Source organism: Ambystoma mexicanum, chromosome 3q (assembly GCF_040938575.1).
Source record: "Ambystoma mexicanum isolate Mex_15411 chromosome 3q, UKY_AmexF1_1, whole genome shotgun sequence".
In the NCBI taxonomy this organism is placed as follows: Eukaryota; Metazoa; Chordata; class Amphibia; order Caudata; family Ambystomatidae; genus Ambystoma; species Ambystoma mexicanum.
This window is the reverse complement of record NC_090926.1, coordinates 927,968,553-927,989,132: the sequence shown is the minus strand read 5'-3', so window position 1 is coordinate 927,989,132 and position 20,580 is coordinate 927,968,553. Positions and strand designations below refer to the sequence as shown.

At 46.7% G+C, this 20,580-nt stretch overlaps 1 protein-coding gene across 1 annotated transcript in view; it reads left to right on the top strand.

Moving 5' to 3' along the window:
- Window positions 1–20,580, top strand: part of LOC138583120 (cholesterol transporter ABCA5-like) — a 3,134,767-nt gene that overhangs the window by 2,348,634 nt on the left and 765,553 nt on the right. Inside the window, exon 25 of the mRNA XM_069655080.1 lies at window positions 4,107–4,220. Coding sequence (XP_069511181.1) covers window positions 4,107–4,220 — 114 coding nt within the window. The remainder of the gene's footprint in view (window positions 1–4,106; window positions 4,221–20,580) is intronic.

Sequence of the window (20,580 nt, the reverse complement as noted above, 5' to 3'; positions counted from 1 at the left end):
ACTGACTTAAATGGCTGGTGGCAGTGGTTACTTTTTAATACCTTTTGTGCAGGGTACTAGCAGGCTGATTTCTCAGCAGCAGTACATCACCCATGAGTGACCATTTTTCCAAAATGGGCCCGGTCTTCTTATTTCACCATTTCTTGTCTGTCAGTTCCTTCTGGAATTGTACTTTATTGTTTATACTAGGTTTAAGTCCTTTGTATGTTTAGCCTTTGGTGGGCTTCAGCCCTGAAGCTGCCCAGGCTCCAGTGTGTCTGGGAAGGCAAGAAGTGAGGGAGGATCCCGACACTTTGCTGGCCTTTTTCTGTAGGAATGCCTGGCTGAAACCAGTTCTAATTGGGCTACTGGCTGTCCCGGAGGACAGCCAACCCCCAGCTGTGTGCCTGTGAATGAATGAAATTCCAGATAAAAGGCGAGGATTTTGGCACTACAGTCGACCACTGGAACAAGTCATCTGATGAAGAGGATGAGCAGAGATGCCAGCAGCACCTTACAGGACCACGAAAGCACTGGTGAAGCCTTGCAGCTGTGCTGACTCAGTTTTCACATCGATGGGGAAGATCCGCCAAGAACGGCTTGCTCCCTTAGGTTGTTGGGACCAACTAGCCTTGAGACCTGCTTCATTTTCGCTCAACCCATGACTTGCTGCTACTTTCCTGGGCTGCAATATCCATATAATGGGGGGATCCTGGAACATCTTTGAGTGCGTTGTCTTCCGAAGAACGAATCCGGCTGAAACTTTGCAGGCATCGGTGGAGTCGTACAGAAGCCGGAACTCTTCACCAAAAGTCCCCTAACCAGGACCAAGTGACTGAGGAAAATCCAACCAGGGATATTTGTTCCTTCTTTACACTGAGAAAAATGCGCCATACCCACAAAGAGCAGCTGAAGTGAGTGGAATCCATTGCTGCCGAGTCCCTCTCCAGAGTGCTGCTGCAGAAGCCTGTCAAAGGTGCCCCCTTTCGTCACCACGACTAAGGAGTTGCAATTGGGGTCTGTATCACTGCACCAGGAAAGGAAGCCAGCTGGAACATCATCTTAATTTTTAAGGTACTGTGGGGCTTGGGGTGTAACTACCTTGTGCCATTTTTCGGTGCTTCCTGGCTTGGGAAGTGCTGTTTTCACCCGTATAGGGTTGACCTCAACTTACTTGTGCAGGCCTTACAGCTTGTGCATCATCAGGTAGGCTCCTCTTGAGCTCCTGTGATTCTTAAAGAACTACTGATCGTTTGCTGAACATTTTCTTTGAAGAACTGCATCAGAACTAGAACTATGCACTTGACTTTGGTTATCCTGGTTCCCTAAAGGCTACACTTTTCAACCCTATTGGCTTTGACAGTGGTGGTACCTGCATAGGTTTTATATTGTGTAGCACTTTTCTCTGCTGGGAAACAGACTACTTACATCCCTCTATTGTAACAGTTGCTAAAGTGTGTTCTTTCCAACTCTAAAACTTTCCTTCCCAAATTCAATGTTTAAATGGTGATGTGTATATATAAGGGCTATTACTGACCTTTAGTGATGTCCCTCTGTGCGCTGGAACTGTGTAGCACAGACAGAAATTACTCCCCTACATTATTGCTTCTTATATTAATTTAAATCCATCTTCCATTGAATGTTGTTAGTTGCTGCATTTTTAGTTTGATTGATTTGCCTTGTGTTTGTATAAGTAAATAATGTAATACACACTTAGAGTTATAATTGTTTACTTGGATCATTGTGTTTACTGATTTCAGTGTACTCCTCTACAGTTCACATTACCCCTCCTAAAATAAACTTGGCTGCTCAGCCACTCTACAGACTTCTGCAGTACAGGCCTATATTAAAGGTTGGGTCCCTAATACCAAGAGTTAAGTCTTATAGAGTCCCACACCAGTTGGACACTAGAAAAACCTACCTAACACAGAGCAGTCCAGAAGGCAATAGCACATCCCAAGGTCCTGAGTGCCAAAAAGATACCCCGGGGGCCAGGCCTTTCGCTCCTCCAGCTCTGCTCTCCTCTATGCGCCGCAGCCCCAACTCTCCCATGTCCAGCACCCACCTGGATTTCCTGCGATGCCGGCGGCTGCTCCTCACTTCATTGCTACCAACTAAAATGCAGGTTGCCCAGCGTCACCCTCCCTCTGTGCCCTGGGGCGAGACTGGTGGGGCCGCTCTCTTTCGTCTCGCCAACGGAGCTCAGGTGTCTGGGCTGCCCTCCTCGCCTCCAGGCACCAGGTCTGATTCCTCAGCCTGCCTCTTGGGGCTCCTCAGCGCTGCAGTCCCTCTGTTGCCACTCTGCTGGAACCTATCCAGCTCTCCCCTCGGCACTGGCAGTTCCCCTGCTGCTGGGTCCTGGACGTGGGGCAAGTGAGATGGCTGCAGGGCTGGTCTTACAGCCGGCCCATCAAAAGCAGCAGGGAGGTCGCTCTCTGCTCTTCCGCCTCCTCCCCTGGCAAGCACTCAAACCAGGTGCATTAGGCAGGACATGGCCACAGCTGTCAGCAAGCCTGAATGTCGATGTGTTGCAGCGAGCCCAGTGGTCGAAGTGGGTGGGAGCGGTGCTCCTCTACTTTTATTTTTTTACTTTTCTTTAATTAGGTTTTACTGTTCCTATATTTTTATTTAAAAAATAAATAAAAGTTCGAGAATGGTTTTGTATTAAAATAAAAGTGTTGAAACTGAAGTGCACAGCACTGATCTTTCCCCTAAACAGTAGATGCATTTGTTTGGGGGTTTGTATTGTGTGTGGAAGGGGGTGTGGCAATGAGGCTTGTGGGTAGCAGGGGCAGGCCAGCGGGGGATGTAGCTCCACTACTTCTTTTCATACACTTCGACCACTGAGCGAGCCTCTCTGTCTTTCTCTCCACTCTCCTGCTTTGCTCTGGGCCGCCTGAGATCCCTGCAGGCAAACTCCTGTAGCGGGAGGGCCGGGGGAAAGCAGCCTTCTGCCTCCCGCTTCAGGCCCTGACACTGCTTATTGCTGTGCCTCAGGCATGTAGCCCTACATGGGCAGCTTGTTCCCTCTCCGCTGCTCCTCCCCTGCAGCCACAAGTATCCCGCTACTCACGGGGCCAGGTCACTGCTCTGCAGCAGCTGTGCACTCACACGCCATCCGACAGTGCTCTCTCGGCTCACAGAGCTCCCTTGCTGCGTTCCTTAGGGACACTGCTCCTGTTCCCAGCACCGCTCCAGGGCACATCGTCTCTGCCCTGCACCCCGGGACCTCGCTGGCTGTCCTTCAGGTGGCGGCTGCCATATTGGAGGATTCCGGCTACTTGCTTCAGGCGGCTTCCCATTCCACCACAGCCCTCACGCTCTGCAACAGCAGGCACAATGTGTTCCGGACATGTTCCGGAGCAAGAATTTAGCAGCAAAATGAATATTCATGCAGTGATACAGGCGCATCAATGAAGGATCCGGTGGGAGCTCGGGAAATCTGCTGCTCACTGCATGGCTGCTGGCCACGCCCTCGTGCATCGGGGCATTTTTGTCTTGCCAGTTGAAAATGACCAATACAAGTACAAACCTATGCAACAAACAATCCTGATAAATGTGTTAAATTGCTTTGTAGTGCACTTCAGGCGAGTAGGGACACAGTTATTGTCGTTAGGCAGGATCCCAGAACAGTTTTATTATACATTGAACTCTTTTTAAGCTAGTTAATTTCATTTAAGAGGATTATTTAAAATAGGTTTTGTTAACATTGGCAAGATTCTTGTATCTTGTTTCAGCACTATATCAATCAATATTTGTACCCAACAAACCTCAATGATTCCTCAACCACATTTCCCACCTCTGCTTACTGGGCATCAGTGTCAGATGTGGCTATCTTCCTTTCCTTGCTTTTCTTCAGACCTTTTTGGCTCCATATAAATGGGTTTGCTTGTCATTAAGTTCAAGTTTACTTGCTCACGTGAACTACCCATTATGAAGAATGGCTTATTAGTACGCATTTTATTTTTCCTGCTGGTTAGCTGCCCTTTCAAGACTCGGAATCCCCAAAACAGAGGTTTACTTTCTGAAATTATGGCACTTGATTGCAAAGTAGTATACTATATGCATACTCAACTCTGTTGTGACTTATATGCACCTCTTTCTTATGGTTTTCTATTATTTTGCAGGTGTTTTGTCTTTTTGGCTATGTCCCAGCTGTAATCCTGTTCACCTACGTGGTTTCTTTCACCTATAGAAAGGTGCAAAACACTCAGGAATTTTGGTCATTCATTTTTTCTGTGGTAAGCAATATTGGCCTTTCAGGGTTTTTATTCTTTAGACTATTTGTATATAATGTGTGTGCCTCTTTGTCAGCTTCACTTTGATTAAGGTAGTTTGATTGTACAGTTTGATTGCAAATGTAATATATGTGTTTAGGAATATGAGGTGTGATGCTGGAAATGCCTTTTGGGTGGACTGGGCCTCCTAGTCATTGTCCTACCACTTCTCTGTGTGTGTTTTATGTATGTTGTCTGCCACAGAGACAGCTCTTCATTTTTCCTTTCTGTGAACAACACCCCTGGGATATCCTTATGGCACCCATGGGTGGGGGTAAACCCATGCATCCCTGGTGTATGTTTTGGGACACATGTGTGTTGCCCACAGTGCAGGGTATGGGCTAGTGGCAGCTACATGCTGACAGTTTTGGGACACAGGCCCTGCCATAGGAAACAATGCATGCCTGAACAAAGGCAAGATGGCCCTGGTAGCCTCTTGTTTTCTATTGCCTTAACCCATTGTTTCCCAATGTCCTGTGAATCCCTGACTCTCTCACCTTCTCCCTGACTGTCGGTTGGGTGGAAGAAACATCTATGGCTCTGGGGCTGCCTCCTGCCATACTGGCTGGAGCCTTCCCAGGGATGGTGTGTTGTGGGTACAAACTTGGCGTGGGGCCTGTATGAATGAAGTAGTCAACTCACATTCGATGTTGTGGGTGTCTGGTTTTGGTTGTGTGATACAATGCCTGGGCCAGCCCTAACTGAAACTGGAGTGATAATAGTGTAGTTTTCTGAAAGGATCTGTGCTTACCCCAATCCACATTCTGTGTTATGGGTGTCTGACTTTGGGTGACAGGCCTGAATTCCTTTGACCCTGATTGGTTGCCTGCCTGCATGATTGCACTTGTGTATGATTGGCGAACTGAGCCTGGCTCAGCCTAAGGGATTGGGGAACAAATGTGTATAACTAGGGACTCATCAATTTGTTCTGAAGCTTAAACCTGAAGCTTGAATCCTGGGTCCAGTTGGAGGAAGAAGTCTGCAGCTGCATTTCTTCAAGGAATACAAAGACTGCTGTGCTGGCCCAAGGACAGAATCAAGAGAGGACCTGTAGGCAACCTCTTCCCGAGCTACGAGCTACGAGGGGCCATTATGCACCTGCTGCTCTGTACTCTGTTCCACTACTCCCTTAAAGTAGGGATTTCAGCATTACATTAAATGATAATTAGAACCGCTAATGTCACACTGCACTTGGCTAGAATTTATGTACATATATTTCATTTTATTTGTAGACAAAGGAATACTTTTGATTGTGAAAATAACTGGTTTTGTCCTGATGAAGGCAGAGATTGTCAGGAGCACCACCTAATGCTCTGTAGACGGCTGAAACACACTGTTGACTCTTTAAGAAACAATCACAACACTGCGAACAAAGGGCAAGTCATAGTATAAAAGGACTAACAAGATTTTAACTGTCCCCTGATGTGCCAGGGCACTTTATACATATGTTGGATCTATGTTTGATCAGGTCTTATGTTGAACACTGTTGATTCTTTTGTGTCTGATCAACTGTGTAGATTCATAGTTATGCTGTGCAATATGTTGAAATGTCCATGTGTTGTTTGTGGAAATATGTACATTACATCTTTTAACCTTTGATATATTAATACAATTTTATTTTTTTGGGAAATATATAAGCAGTGCTTTAAGAAGAAATTGGATGGAATACCTGTGACATGAGGCCTCAGTCAATGTTTTTGTATTTATTTTTTGTATATGTTGTTGATAATTTGGAATATTAAGGCCTACCAGGCACCCTAAGTGTATAGATAATTAAACTGAAAAGGACCAACCTTCCCTATTTCTTTCCATTGTGCCACTGACAGAGACTAAGAGTCACAAGGAACGGATGTGGCAGCAACTTTTTTTTCTTTTTTTTCATTAGCACAAGTCAGCGGATAGCAGGGTTGGTGCATCGTGGATAGCGGGAGGAGGTATCAGCCTGCACCAGGTTAATAAACCCAGAGTGCTAATGTAAGGAAATTGCCACATCCCTTTATCTAAAGCATATTTTAAGTGGAACAGGGAATCTGCAAGAGCCAGAGATTAAGTGGCTCTGTAGGGACAGCGTGAGAAAGTAAATCTAAGTTCATGCAAGTGGTTTGAATGCCCATTGTGATGACAGGGAAAGATGCAAGTTTGCAAACCAATGCTAAGAGACGGGGGGGTAAAGTTTGAAGCTGCAATATAGCATCTTCTGAAAATACAGTAATAAGTTAAGGATCCGTCTTGTGATTAGGGAGCGTGACAAGTTGCAGATGCATCTTAGGCGGAAAGATGAGGTCAGGGTCTCTTATGATGGGAGAGGATATTGAAGTACGGTTGTGTTTGAGTCGGCAGATAGTATAATATAAGGGTTCTTCTTGAGGGTGGAGAGTATGATGAGGGTAAGGTTGTTTTTTCAGCACTGGAACTTTTAAATATTAATTATTCCTTGTCTTCAGCCTGGGAATCCCTGGTCATAATATATATGACAGCAATACACTGCACTTGCATATGGCACAGACACGCTTTTAACTTATAGTTTATGCACCATAAAGCCCACACCTTGCCATGGCAGCCATCTTCAGTTTCATCACTGCAGGTCTGTTGACAAAAGAATCCTCCTCAACTCTTAGCTTTTCAACATTTTTCATAGCACTTTGGGTTTTTTTCAGCTTTCTTTCTTCTGAAATGTGCTCTAAGCTGTTGCCACGAGCTAACCATTGTTGCTAAAACACTTTCCACCTCATGTTCTGGCTTAAATCATCAAAGTTTAACAAATTCTGCTCAACATGACTGAGAAAGGACAGAGAGTTGGGACTCAAAGTTAAAGTCTTTATTTAAAGACTTCAATAACTTTGAAAGAAAAGATGTTTTTCTTAAGATCCTCATAATGACTGCATTTACTGCTTGTATGCTCACAAAACTGAGGACTGTGACATCTGCTAAGGCTTTTAACAGAATCCTCTCCTGTACAGGGACACTTTAAATATTTTGGGAGGAAAATAGAGGGGTATCTTCTGGAGGGGAATCTGCTAGAACGTTCTCTGCTTACCTGCGTTCTAGGACAAAAAAAAGCATGCTTTGTTGAAGAGAACCTCTTCTGTGGGTAGAGGTGCACTTGCACCCTCAAAGTGAAAAATCTCCAGGAAACGCTCATTCAGCGCACCAAGCAGTGCCCCCAGTGTTAAACCCCATAAAACCGAGTCCAGGTCTCATTCAGTCTTCTCCTTTTCAATGGTGTTGTCTATGGGGCACTTGCCGCTCAGGACCTGGTAGCACTGATGTCAAGAGCCTCACATCATAAATGCAAAAGGCATTTGTCGAATAGCACAGCGCTATTGACCTAATCAATGGGAACAACACCGCCAACAGAGAAGTCTCTATCTACAACGACAGCCAAACACAAGTTGACGACATGCAAGTCTTTAATAGAGAAGACCAGTACTTCCCCTTCAGTGGACCATCTACAGGTTTGTCGATGAGCCCTTCAGCAGAGATTGTTGCCAATGGTCTTGCACATTATTATCTTGTTGCCCTTCTTGATATGGTCCTCTACAATTGTTTGGCACGCTCGTGCCAGTCTGGAGCATTCGGCTCACTAGCAGCACGTAAGCTCATACCCAGGTGCCAGGAAGTGGACTTGACTGCACCTCCTCACCCAATTAGCCCAACATCTCTCATCACCCAAGCCTTCTGCCATGAAGATTGTCTTTGAACTTGGAAGTATCCTTGCCTCTGAGAATATTAAGGAATACGGGCATGCGCTATCATAATTCTGGAAGTGCATTCCAAACTCTATTTCCATCCTTTGCTCACGTAACAGGAAACCACAATACGGCCCATCTTGCAGCATTTAATTGCCTTCAATGAATAAAACCTGGCACTCATGGTGTTCCTTCTTTGCACCTTAACAAGGGATGATTCAGCATCTCACATTCACTGCCTTCAAGAATAGATAACCAGTCTTGGCTGCTTCAGCCTTGACACCAGGTCAGACAGCCCTTCTTGCGTCTTCCACAATCGCAGCTAATTCTTTGCTGCGACACAGCTTTCGGCACTACTCTCCATTGGTTTGAACTTATTAAAGTTGTGATACCGATATCCAGCTCCTATATAATGGCAGCTCCATCTGCAGTCTTTTCACTACCTATATGTCATGATGCCCGCTCCCGGGGAGCCGGTTCAAGCCCTGCGTCCCCGAAAGCGGACATCCAGTCCCCAAGGAAGGACCCAGCAACCCCACATAGGGGCCCTTTGGACAGTGTCCTGGCGCTTATGGCACCAGGCTCATAAAAGACATCAGTCCTGGCGCCATGGGCGCCAGGCTCATTATGGAAGTGCTTGGGTGCACTTACCTGATGCAGACCATGCTGCAGGATCCCGGCCTCCTTGAGGCCTGAAAGGAACTACTTTACCTGTGGGACTAATTTACCATCCGGGCGTGGTCGGGGAAGGATACATACCTGATTGGAGGAAGAATACATACCTGGAACTTCTTCCAAGGCTATTTAAACCCCAGCCGAACAGCCACACGTGCTTCGCGTTGTTCTGCATCTAGCAGCTGGACGCTCACCGTGTCTGCTCCTGCATCCTGACTTCTGCCACGCCTGCCAGCATCCTGGATCACCTGCAAAGGAAGAGAAGAAGAGAACAGAAGGAGGAAAGGTCCTTACCTGCTAAATCCGCATCCCGGAGACATCTCGCCGACAATCCTGAAAAGGAAGACTTATTTAAAAGCTCATCGCGTCGATCGCTGCAGCGCTGCATTCCACTCACCTTTACAGGGCGCCTCCATGTTCAGCAGCGATCATCCGGATTCGCAGTCACGCCCCAGCGCCTAGGGAGAAAAAGACCAGAACAAAAGGTGAGAGAGAAAAGGGAATAAGGAAAGCTAAATCTCCATGTTAAGACTTACCTGTTGAGTCATTACCTCTTCATTTCGGGTCCGCGCCGTATCCTGGCATTTCCGGACCCCGGCCCCTAAGGGGAAAAAGAGACATCAGCGTTAATGAGCGAATGAAAAGACATTACCAAAAAACGCTCATTAAAGACTTACCTGATTTCTACAAGGATTTCACCTCTCATCTCGGGTCGATGCCTGTTGCCCGGCATTCCGTACCCCGGCCCCTATGGGGAAAAAGACACTAGCATTAGTACATTAATGCATGGACACAAGGGGAACCTCTTATCAAAAAACTTACCTGGAAGCCAAGCAAGTTTGGTTCTCACCAATCCGAAAATCCAGTGAAGTAACTGGATACCAACGCGCCCCTGCATCAGAAGCAGGATGGAGAGCTCGTCCTTCCAGACCCTAAGGTGAGACGCTACAAGGAATCACAGAAGGGTTTCGAGGAGGGTGAGAGGGGAAAGTGGGAGGCTGATTGCATTACCCCGCAGACAGTTAATCCCCTAGTTTCGCCTACAGAAGGATACTTCTGCGAGCTAGACAAGCCAGATTTGGGGACCCGGTCCAGCCCGTCTTCCGAACCCTGCGCATCACCTTAGAAGAGGTCACAGCAGCGCGAACCAGGCCAGCGCCTCCGTGGGAGTCAGGTGAGCGTTACAGAACACGAAGCCTTCCTACAAATTCCCACCCAGGCGCTATGGAAAGTTCTGAGACAGATCAGTTTGCCCAATTACTGGGGGAATTACGGGCCGAAGTACATGCCGCTCGTCAAGAGACTAATGCCCTCAGGAGGGAATTAATAATATCAAAGGAAAGAACTGATGACCTGGCCAGACAGCTTTTGCAAGGTCAAGCTGGGCAAACTCCTCTACCCGGTTCCGGAGGGAACCCCGCTCCTGTGGTTTCCAGTAACCCTGTGCAGATTAATCTACCTGGAAACATGCCGCTGGCCCCACCCGAACGCTTTGCTGGGGACCCCAAACGATTTGCCGTATTCATGAATCAGTGTTGTTTGCACTTCCTATGCAGACCTGGGGCCTTCCCTAATGATCAGACCCAGGTAGCCTTTGTATTGTCATATCTCAGCGGCTGCGCTGCCGATTGGTCAGTTCCACTGGTTACTCAAGATGACCCGATTCTCTGTGATTTTCAAAGGTTTCAAGCAAGCATGGAAAGGTTATTTGCTCGACACTCTCAGGGGCAGGCTCTGGATGACGAACTTCTATCCCTGCGACAGGGCAATCAGGACCTCCTATCCTATATTGCAACCTTTAATAGACTAATTGTGGAAACGGGATGGCCAGAGGATAAAAGAGTCACGTTGTTTTATCGAGGGCTACGCGGAGAACTTAAAGATGTCTTGGCCCAAGTTGTAAATCCGCCCCAAGAATGCACAGAGTATATAGACTTAGTGGTCCAATTGGATCACAGACTTCAAAACAGAAAAGCAGATCGGTCCAAGTTTGAGACCCGGGTGTTGGTCAAGACCCATGCTAATCTCAAGGGAGTTGATGTCTCTGGGCCTATGCAAATTGGAGGGGTTAAAGGACCCTTAACTCAAAAGGAACGTGAAAGGAGGCGGCAGTTAAAATTATGTATTTATTGTGGGAATTCTGGACACTTTCTAAGAGATTGCCCGGCAAAACCGCCCCGAAAGGCGGTAGGAGCCGCTGATAAAAACCATGAAGACTCTGTTTCGGGAAACAACTCTGCCCGACAAGTGTAGGGGTCCGCTTGCCGAGCTTGAAAACTAACTTTCAGACCTCGCATTTCATTATGCCAATGGTTCTCGTAGATCCAGAACAGCCTAAGCGGTTGCATGCAATAAAGGCATACATCGATAGTGGGGCTATTGGAAACTATGTGGATTGTGAATTGGTCTCTATGATTAACCTCCCTCTCCGTCCTAAAACCAGCAAAGATGTCATCACCACAGTCGATGGAACAGAAATTGCATCTGGACCGGTAACACATTCCACTACTGAGGTGACTCTTATTGGTCCTGACGGCCATCGGGAGGGTGTTGTGTTTGATTTAATCAAGGCTCCACAGTTTCAGGTTATTCTTGGAATCCCTTGGTTAGAGACACATAATCCTCGAATTGATCGGCGAGCTAAGAGAATAACCTTCCCGGATTGTACACAAACCTGCTACCCCGAAAACCTGAAGATTAATCTAGCATCTTTAACCTCTGCCTCCATGCAACTACCTCCGGAATACCAAGACTTTCAGGACGTCTTCCAAAAGGAACAGGCCAACACGTTACCTCCTCACAGATCGTACGATTGCCAAATCGATCTGGTGCCCGGTGCACAACCCCCTTGTAGCAGGATTTATGCCCTTACCGAACCTGAGAATCTGCATTTGAGACAATATTTGGATCAATACCTAGCTAATAGTTTTATTCGCCCGTCAAAGTCCCCGGCATCCTCGGCTTTGTTCTTCGTGCCCAAAAAAGAAGGCGACCTTAGAACTTGTATTGATTACCGCGCATTGAACCAGATAACGGTTAAAAACCGTTATCCTCTGCCTCTGATCCCTGAACTCCTTGACCAGGTGAAGGACGCTTGCATATACACCAAGTTAGATCTCCGGGGGGCTTATCATCTGGTACGAGTTAAAGAAGGCGACGAATGGAAAACTGCCTTCCGTACTAAATACGGATTATTCGAGTACCAGGTGATGCCTTTCGGATTGTGTAACGCGCCAGCTGCCTTCAAATACTTCATGAATGATGTCCTTCGGGAACTCATCGATGTTTGCGTTGTCGTATATATCGATGACATTCTGGTGTACTCCTCTTCGGAATCTGATCACAGAAAACACGTCATGGCAGTACTTGAAGAACTGCGCAAGCACAAACTATTTGCTAAATTGGAGAAATGTGTTTTCCATACCAAAGAAAAGGAGTTTCTAGGTTTCATCCTGACACCCAAAGGAGTCCGAATGGACTCAAGAAAAGTGGATGCCATCCTCAAATGGCCATCACCTAGCTCTGTAAAAGGGGTTCAAAGCATGCTCTGCTTTGCCAATTTCTATCGCAGGTTTATCACGGAATTTTCACGCGTGGTACAACCCATTACTGCACTCTTGAGGAAAAAAAACGTTTTGAATGGTCTGAAGAAGCCGAGCAGGCCTTTCAGGATTTAAAAGCTAAGTTTACCTCCGCACCTATATTGAAACACCTGCGTCCAGATCTCCCTTATGTCGTCGAGACTGACGCATCCAGCCTAGCCATGGGAGCTGTCCTGTCCCAAAGAGATCCCGAAACCAACCAACTGCATCCCGTAGCATTTTGGTCCAGAAAATTCTCGGCACCCGAGGTTAATTATGCAATCACGGACAAAGAACTGTTAGCCATTAAGTCCGCTTTTAAAGCCTGGCGGCATTATCTGCTTGGCGCTCGACATACCATCACAGTGATCACTGATCACCGGAATTTACAGTATTTGAAAACCGCCAAGGCTCAGTCGTCACGGCAGCTCCGATGGGCTTTGTTTTTCGCTGAATTTGATTTTGTGATTACCTATCGACCTGGCTGCAAGAATGGAAAAGCAGATGCCTTATCCCGAATTGGAATGGGAGAATCTGATACAAACTCAGAACCAGTACCAATAATTCCCGAACAGAGGATTCTAGGCATGACTTCGTTACAGACGCTTGAAGACATTCAAGCCAGAGTGAAACAACTCCTGGACCCTACAACCTTACAGAATTGGATACAAAAAGGATCAAACTTTACCATAGATAATGGTTTACCTTATTTCCAAGGACGCTTATTCCTGCCACATAAGGAATTACACGAACTAGTTATTTCCGGTTATCATGATGCATTAATAGAGGGACACCCCGGTATTGCCAAGACAGAGGAAAAGGTGAAACGACAATGTTGGTGGCCCTCTTGGCGAAAAGATGTTTGCGCCCAAAATAAAAGTCAAAATAAAAGACCAGCCGGTCTCCTTCAACCTCTAGACATACCGCCAGCACCCTGGCACACCCTATCAATGGATTTTATTACGGACCTGCCTCCTTGTTCGGGGTACAATACTATTCTGGTAATTGTGGATTTGTTTTCCAAAATGGCCCACTTTATTCCTTTGAAAGGTTTACCTTCAGCTTCTGTCCTAGCCAAAGAATTCCTAGAAAATATTGTTCGGCTACATGGATTCCCATCTATACTAATCTCTGACCGGGGAAGCCAATTCATTTCCCACTTCTGGCGCAAATGTTGTCAAATGGCGCAGATCGACGTAAGATTATCGACCAGTCACCACCCTCAGACCGATGGTCAGACCGAGAGGACAAATCAGACCCTTGAGCAATACTTACGGTGTATGTTACAGCAATCTGAAAGCAACTGGAAAGACATTTTTGGATAGCTGAATACGCATATAATAATTCGGTACACTCTGGAACTGGCCACAGTCCTTTTTATACTTTGTTTGGGCATCACCCTCGAACCTCAAACCTTGACTCACCTCAGAACCTCGGAATGCCTGCAGTAGAGCATCTGCATTCTACAATTACCCAAGCCTTCAAAGAGGCAACTACGCATTTACAACAAGCCAAGAGAAAATACAAGGAGAATGCTGATCTACTTCGGAGTGAAGCACCTCCGTATCAGATTGGGGATCAAGTGTGGTTAGCTACCAGACATTTACCACTCAAAGGGCCTCGAACTTTTAACCCAAAATATCTGGGACCTTATTCTATTACGGCAATAATTAACCCAGTGGCTGTTAAACTTGATTTACCAGCTAGTATGCAAATTCACCCTGTTTTTCATGTGTCACTTCTGAAACCAGTGGTACCCGGAACCCGACTACTCAAACCTCCAGAACCTATTCTAATAGATGGGGAGCCCGAATTCGAAGTGAAGAACATTTTAGACTCAAAAATGTTTACGTCAAAACTGTTCTACCTAATTGATTGGAAGGGGTACGGACCTCAGGAGAGGTCGTGGGAACCCAGCCACCATGTGTATGCACCTCGATTAGTCAGGAAATTCCACCGACTCTTCCCAGACAAACCAAAACCCCCGGAGGGAACACCCTTTGGAGGGGCCTTGGGGGGGAGTGCTGTCATGATGCCCGCTCCCGGGGAGCCGGTTCAAGCCCTGCGACCCCGAAAGCGGACATCCAGTCCCCAATGAAGGACCCAGCAACCCCATATAGGGGCCCTTTGGACAGTGTCCTGGCGCTTATGGCGCCAGGCTCATAAAAGACATCAGTCCTGGCGCCATGGGCGCCAGGCTCATTATGGAAGTGCTTGGGTGCACTTACCTGATGCAGACCATGCTGCAGGATCCCGGCCTCCTTGAGGCCTGAAAGGAACTACTTTACCTGTGGGACTAATTTACCATCCGGGCGTGGAGGAAGGATACATACCTGGAACTTCTTCCAAGGCTATTTAAACCCCACCCGAACAGCCACACGTGCTTCGCGTTGTTCTGCATCTAGCAGCTGGACGCTCACCGTGTCTGCTCCTGCATCCTGACTTCTGCCACGCCTGCCAGCATCCTGGATCACCTGCAAAGGAAGAGAAGAAGAGAACAGCAGAAGGAAAAGTCCTTACCTGCTAAATCCGCATCCTGGAGACATTGCACCGACAATCCTGAAAAGGAAGACTTATGTAAAAGCTCATCGCGTCGATCGCTGCAGCACCGCATTCCACTCACCTTTACAGGGCGCCTCCATGTTCAGCAGCGATCATCCGGATTCGCAGTCACGCCCCAGCACCTAGGGAGAAAAAGACCAGAACAAAAGGTGAGAGAGAGAAGGGAATAAGGAAAGCTAAATCTCCATGTTAAGACTTACCTGTTGATTCATTCCCTCTTCATTTCGGGTCCGCGCCGTATCCTGGCATTTCCGGACCCTGGTCGCTAAGGGGAAAAAGAGACATCAGCGTTAATGAGCGAATGAAAAGACATTACCAAAAAACACTCATTAAAGACTTACCTGATTTATACAAGGATTTCACCTCTCATCTCGGGTCGGTGCCTGTTCCCCGGCATTCCGTACCCCGGCCCCTATGGGGAAAAAGACACTAGCATTAGTACATTAATGCATGGACACAAGGGGAACCTCTTATCAAAAAACTTACCTGGAAGCCAAGCAAGTTTGGTTCTCACTAATCCGAAAATCCAGTGAAGTAACTGGATACCAACGCGCCCCTGCATCAGAAGCAGGATGGAGAGCTCGTCCTTCCAGACCCTAAGGTGAGACGCTACGAGGAATCACAGAAGGGTTTCGAGGAGGGTGAGAGGGGAAAGTGGGAGGCTGATTGCATTACCCCGCAGACAGTTAATCCCCTAGTTTCGCCTACAGAAGGATACTTCTGCGAGCTAGACAAGCCAGATTTGGGGACCCGGTCCAGTCCGTCTTCCGAACCCTGCGCATCACCTTAGAAGAGGTCACAGCAGCGCGAACCAGGCCAGCGCCTCCGTGGGAGTCAGGTGAGCGTTACACTATAGCCAGCTTCTATGATCACTTAGTTTACGGCATCTGTACAGTTATTGAACGGTTTGCATTTTCTGCACTGCTCTTCACACATGCAATCTTCTTTTCGCATATGAAAGTTTACTCAACTCTTTACTTAGTCATCAGTTTCTATGAGGGCCATACACTTTTTCTTCAGCCAGTATTCTCTGTGCGTCACGCTCATTTCTTGTGACGTCATCAGCTCTTTTCATATTTCTTCATGGATTTCCTCCATGAGATTGTCATCTCTCCTGGAATACATCTGATAGGGTTTTCTTAGTGTATACCTTCTCTTGAAGATTCACAGTGGAATGGTCACAACCACTGGTGTCAAGCATGGCACAATTTTAGGCTTCCAGCATACAGATGGGTGGGGGGCGGGACGTCCTACAGGGGCATTTGGTTGCTCCTCTACCGTCCCCCTTTGGTCGATCCATCGACCACAACTTCACCAGTCTCCACATTATGGTATTTGCATTTAAAGAAGTGCTTCTTTGGGGTCAAAATCTTCATCACTCCCTTCAGGTAACCTGCTGATTTACATGTTCATCCACACACTGGTCAGGTAACTTCACTGTCCATTCGGATTACAATAGACCCATCGTCCCTCATACTTCTTTTGATTTCTTGGATGCAGTAACTTTGTCTCCTCAGGTGCTACTATACTAGCTTCTATATATTTTCTGGGATCTTCATCTGTCAACCCCTTGGGTCCCAACCCTGATTTGACATCGATCATGATCTTCATTCCTACTGCCTTCTTTGCTGTCTTCTTGCACTGTGTTATAATTATCCTAATCACACAGAATCCAACCATTACCATCACTAATACTGCTCCAAGAAACCTGAAGATGTTCGCCATCCATTGTGGAACCCATGAGAGGATATACGCAAACCAGCTGTCATCTGCAATGTCCTCCGTCTCATCTTCCATCTTGTTGTGCAGGTTCATCAGCACTGTTATGGCCTCTGTCAAGGTCTCATTCTCGTCATCGTGAGAAGGTATGAACGTGCAACATGATAGCCCGATTTTGGCACAAACTCCTCCTTCCATTGCAGTGATCATGTCCACGACATATATGTTCTGCAGGGTCATCAGTCCTATGGCCCTCAATACTTCTTTGATAGCAATGATTCCCTTTATGATCGTGTTGATCGTCTGCAAAAGTTCCCATCCCGTGATCTGCAACCACTTGGCATTGGCCATCGTTTGGCTCCCAGGCATGAAGATGGTTGTGAAAATTGCGGCAGTCTTGCTGAACAGTCTATGCTCATATGTAATGGCCTTGTCAGCGTCTATTGACTTAGCTGAGAAATAGTTCTTTCTCTTTGTTCGATTGAAAAATTTGAGCGATCCCCTTCTCAAATGAGCATCTACTTTCAGAAATTCTCCAATGTTCAGGTCACTCTGAGGAATCACCAACATTGGAGCATGGATGAGCACAAAGGAACACGTCCCTCCCCAATCCTTGGGCAGCTTCATATAGGCCCTGGGCCCACAAGCCCAATATCAATATATTCAGGACGGCTGTCCTTGCTCCCATTCTAGAAACGTCAACTGTAGTCTTGCAGCCTTTGTCATTCCCCACCTGATTCTTTCCTTCTCTTCTAAAGCATAACGTTGCTTTTGCCAATGGGATCACAATCATTGGACCCGATTCATCTTCGACCTGCGTCAGTAGTTTGGCATGCTTGGCCCATGATTTCAAAAATCTATCATTCACTCTATATACTTCTTGTACATATTCTGCCTTCAGTAAGTGAGCTGTACAGGACATCAGTCCCTCTTCCCATCTCTTCTTGGATTTAACCCGTCCATAAACTAAGACTTGAGTTTGTTCCCAGCATCCAGGCCATCCAGCTACTTCTGTTTTATCAGGGCAGTTCAGTGTCTTCATTTCTGCAATGACTACCTCTTCCTGTAAGCATCTTCCTCTTCCATGCAGGTTCATTTTCCATCTGAGTGGTCTTGATGTAATCGTCCTGGAATGGAAACAACCATTTCAATCTCCATCGCAAATTGGCTCAATTTCCCTGAAATTGTCCTCTGGTCATGCATGCTGCAAGGTGACCAAGGCATCTGGCATTGTGTTGTGGGATTTCTCTTGAAATAAAAGTTTGCACTATATACATGGCATAAGTATGAGATCGCAGACGGAACAACTCTCCTTAGACGTTTTCTCCCACACTTTTCATATGTTGATACCACATGTTCGACCCACATGTGTTGCGTTTTCTAAATGGGCATTCATCCCATCACTAACTTCTCTGCATTTCTCTTATGTCTCACTAATGCAAGGTCAGTGCTTGCATAATAATCATGGAGTGTATCAAAAATCGTTCTCCTCTTAGGGAGGACCATAGGTGCCTCTGCCTCAGTGGAAGTAAGCAAATCAAAAGCAGTTCCTGTAGTCGGGCAAATCATAGTGGCCTTTACCTCAGTGGGAGTAAATGTATAGTAGAGACTGGAAATGGAGAGGGAGAGAAAGACAAAGTGTAATCGTGCAGGCATATATTATGCACCAGAATACTGACATCCACCCTTTGTGACATCTTGGTACTTGTGGTTCTTTCTCCAGGATCATACCAGCTTCTGCATGTCTCATTTCTTCTATAATCATAAGAAAAATGTCTTTACACCTGCAATTGCAGTATGTGCTCAATGAACGCAATTAACAGCCTTCTAATCACAGGGCAATTTTTAAGATTCTGTAAAAAAGTGTGAATATCAACGTCCCTTCTGACAAGAGCAGGATAAACTTGAAGGATAAATACAAAAACAACAAACACAAGCCAATGCACATCCCTGTCGATGAGATCCATAGGGTTTTTTTTTTTTTTATTTCTTTTATTGATTTTATGCAAACAAAACAACAAAAACCAAACAAGCAGCATAATCATAATAGTTCAGTTACACATCAAGTTATCGTAAGCACTGCTCCCATTATCCCTCCCTTCCCCCGTGAGCCTATTTGTCAATCCCTTTCAATGTTTGGCACATGCGGCTGGGTTTCGTTCTCTTCGGAGTCTGTTGGATCTGGTATTACTCCAAACAATTCTGTTATTAGCGTTTTCCAAGCCAACAAGGTACCCGCCTCCCCATCATCAGCCCGGCTACTCGCTTCTTGCCATGCCACCGTTTCAGCCTCCGCCCATTTCTGCAAGTCCTTCCACCATACATCCACCTTAGGTTTGTGGCATTTCTTCCACCCCATGGCGATCCTGTGTTTCGCAAGCACATACGCCAGATTTCTCAGTTTCTCAATATGCTTGAGCTTCCGTGGCCTAGGGAACCCGCCCAGTAAGCAGGCCCAGGCCGTGTCTGTGACAAGAGTAACCCCTTTATCAGCCAGTTTCTGTGCCACTTCTCCCCAGTAGCACCTGATAATCGGGCACGACCAAAACATATGTGTCATGTCAGCGTTTTCTAGGTTACATTTAGGACACACTTGTATTCCAGCGTTTCGGAACTTGGATATCCTCAAGGGGGTCATGTATGCCCTATGCGTTACATACAGCTGTATTTGTTTTAATCTGGCATTTCTAGACACTTTTTTGTGGTAACCCAGGGCACGCTCCCATACCCCGTCCTCCATCGGGGCTCCCACTTCCGCCTCCCAGTCCAGCCTCAAATGTGTTAAATCTTTCCCCGCCTTAGCCATCACCATCTCATACAGTCTCGAGATCTCATGACCCCCTTCGGACAAATCATATATTGTTTCCAAAACTGCATCTGGTTCTTCTATCAAAACTGTCTCTGGCTAGGTATTCTTAATCAACCGTACCAATCTAATGTACGTGACATATTGGCCCGTGTGTAGCCCCGCTTCTTCGTTGAGTTCCATAAACTCCTTAATGGATCCCTCTTGCCAAACATCGCCTAGCGTTGCCAGCCCCACTGATTCCCAGTAGGTCCTAACAATCGTCCTCAACTGATCATCCCCTCCTGTCAGAGCAACCAGCGGTATCTGCGGGAGGCACGGGCACGGTACTTCCATCAAACGACAAGCCCTACGCCAAATTTTCCATCCAAGCCTCAACATCACAGGACGCCCCCTCATTTCAGTTTCGGACAGCCAAATCATTTCTTTCAGATAAAACGGGGCGCAGTCCTGTCCAAGCACCCTATGCTCAGGGGTCACTTCATCAGAAAGCCACTTGGCCACATACTGTAACTGTCCCGCCAAGTAATAAACCTCAAAATGAGGCAGTCTGATACCTCCTTTTTCATAAAAGTTCTGCAGTTTCCAAAACGCCACTCTATTTCGGGTACTGTGCCACAGGAAGTCCCTACACATGCTATTCAATTTGCTGAAAAACCTCTTGGGTATTATGTATGGGATATTACTGAAGTAGTGCAGGAGCCTGGGCAGAACTACCATCTTAAGCATGGCCCCCCACCCCATCATCGCCAAGGGCAATCTTGCCCAGAACTGCATGCTGTTTCTAATTTTCTCGACGGCTACTTCCGTATTGTGTCTGTGTTCTTCTTGCACCGTGTGATATACATCTACGCCCAAATAGGGAAAAGAGCTAGTTGCCCATGGTACCTGTAGCACCGGTAGTCCTTCTACAGGGATCCCCTTATAGCTACCTAGCGGGAATATGACAGACTTTTGGGGGTTCACTGAGATGCCCGACAACTCTGCGTACCTTTCCATCACTTCAAGTATGTATAAGAGATTTTCTTCTGGGTATTGCAAGTACAGTAACAGATCATCCGCGTACAAGGATATCAAGTGTGGTTCCCCTCCTACCTCAATGCCAATCGCATCATACTGTGCCCTAAGGCATATTGCCAGAGGCTCCAGGGCCAAGATATAAAGCATCGGGGACCAGGGGCACCCTTGTCTGGTGCCTCTGCTAAGTTGCCATCTCTCAGATATCACCGCTCCAGTTCGTACCCTGGCAAGCGGCTCGCTATACAACATCTTGGCCCACCTGATATAGCCTG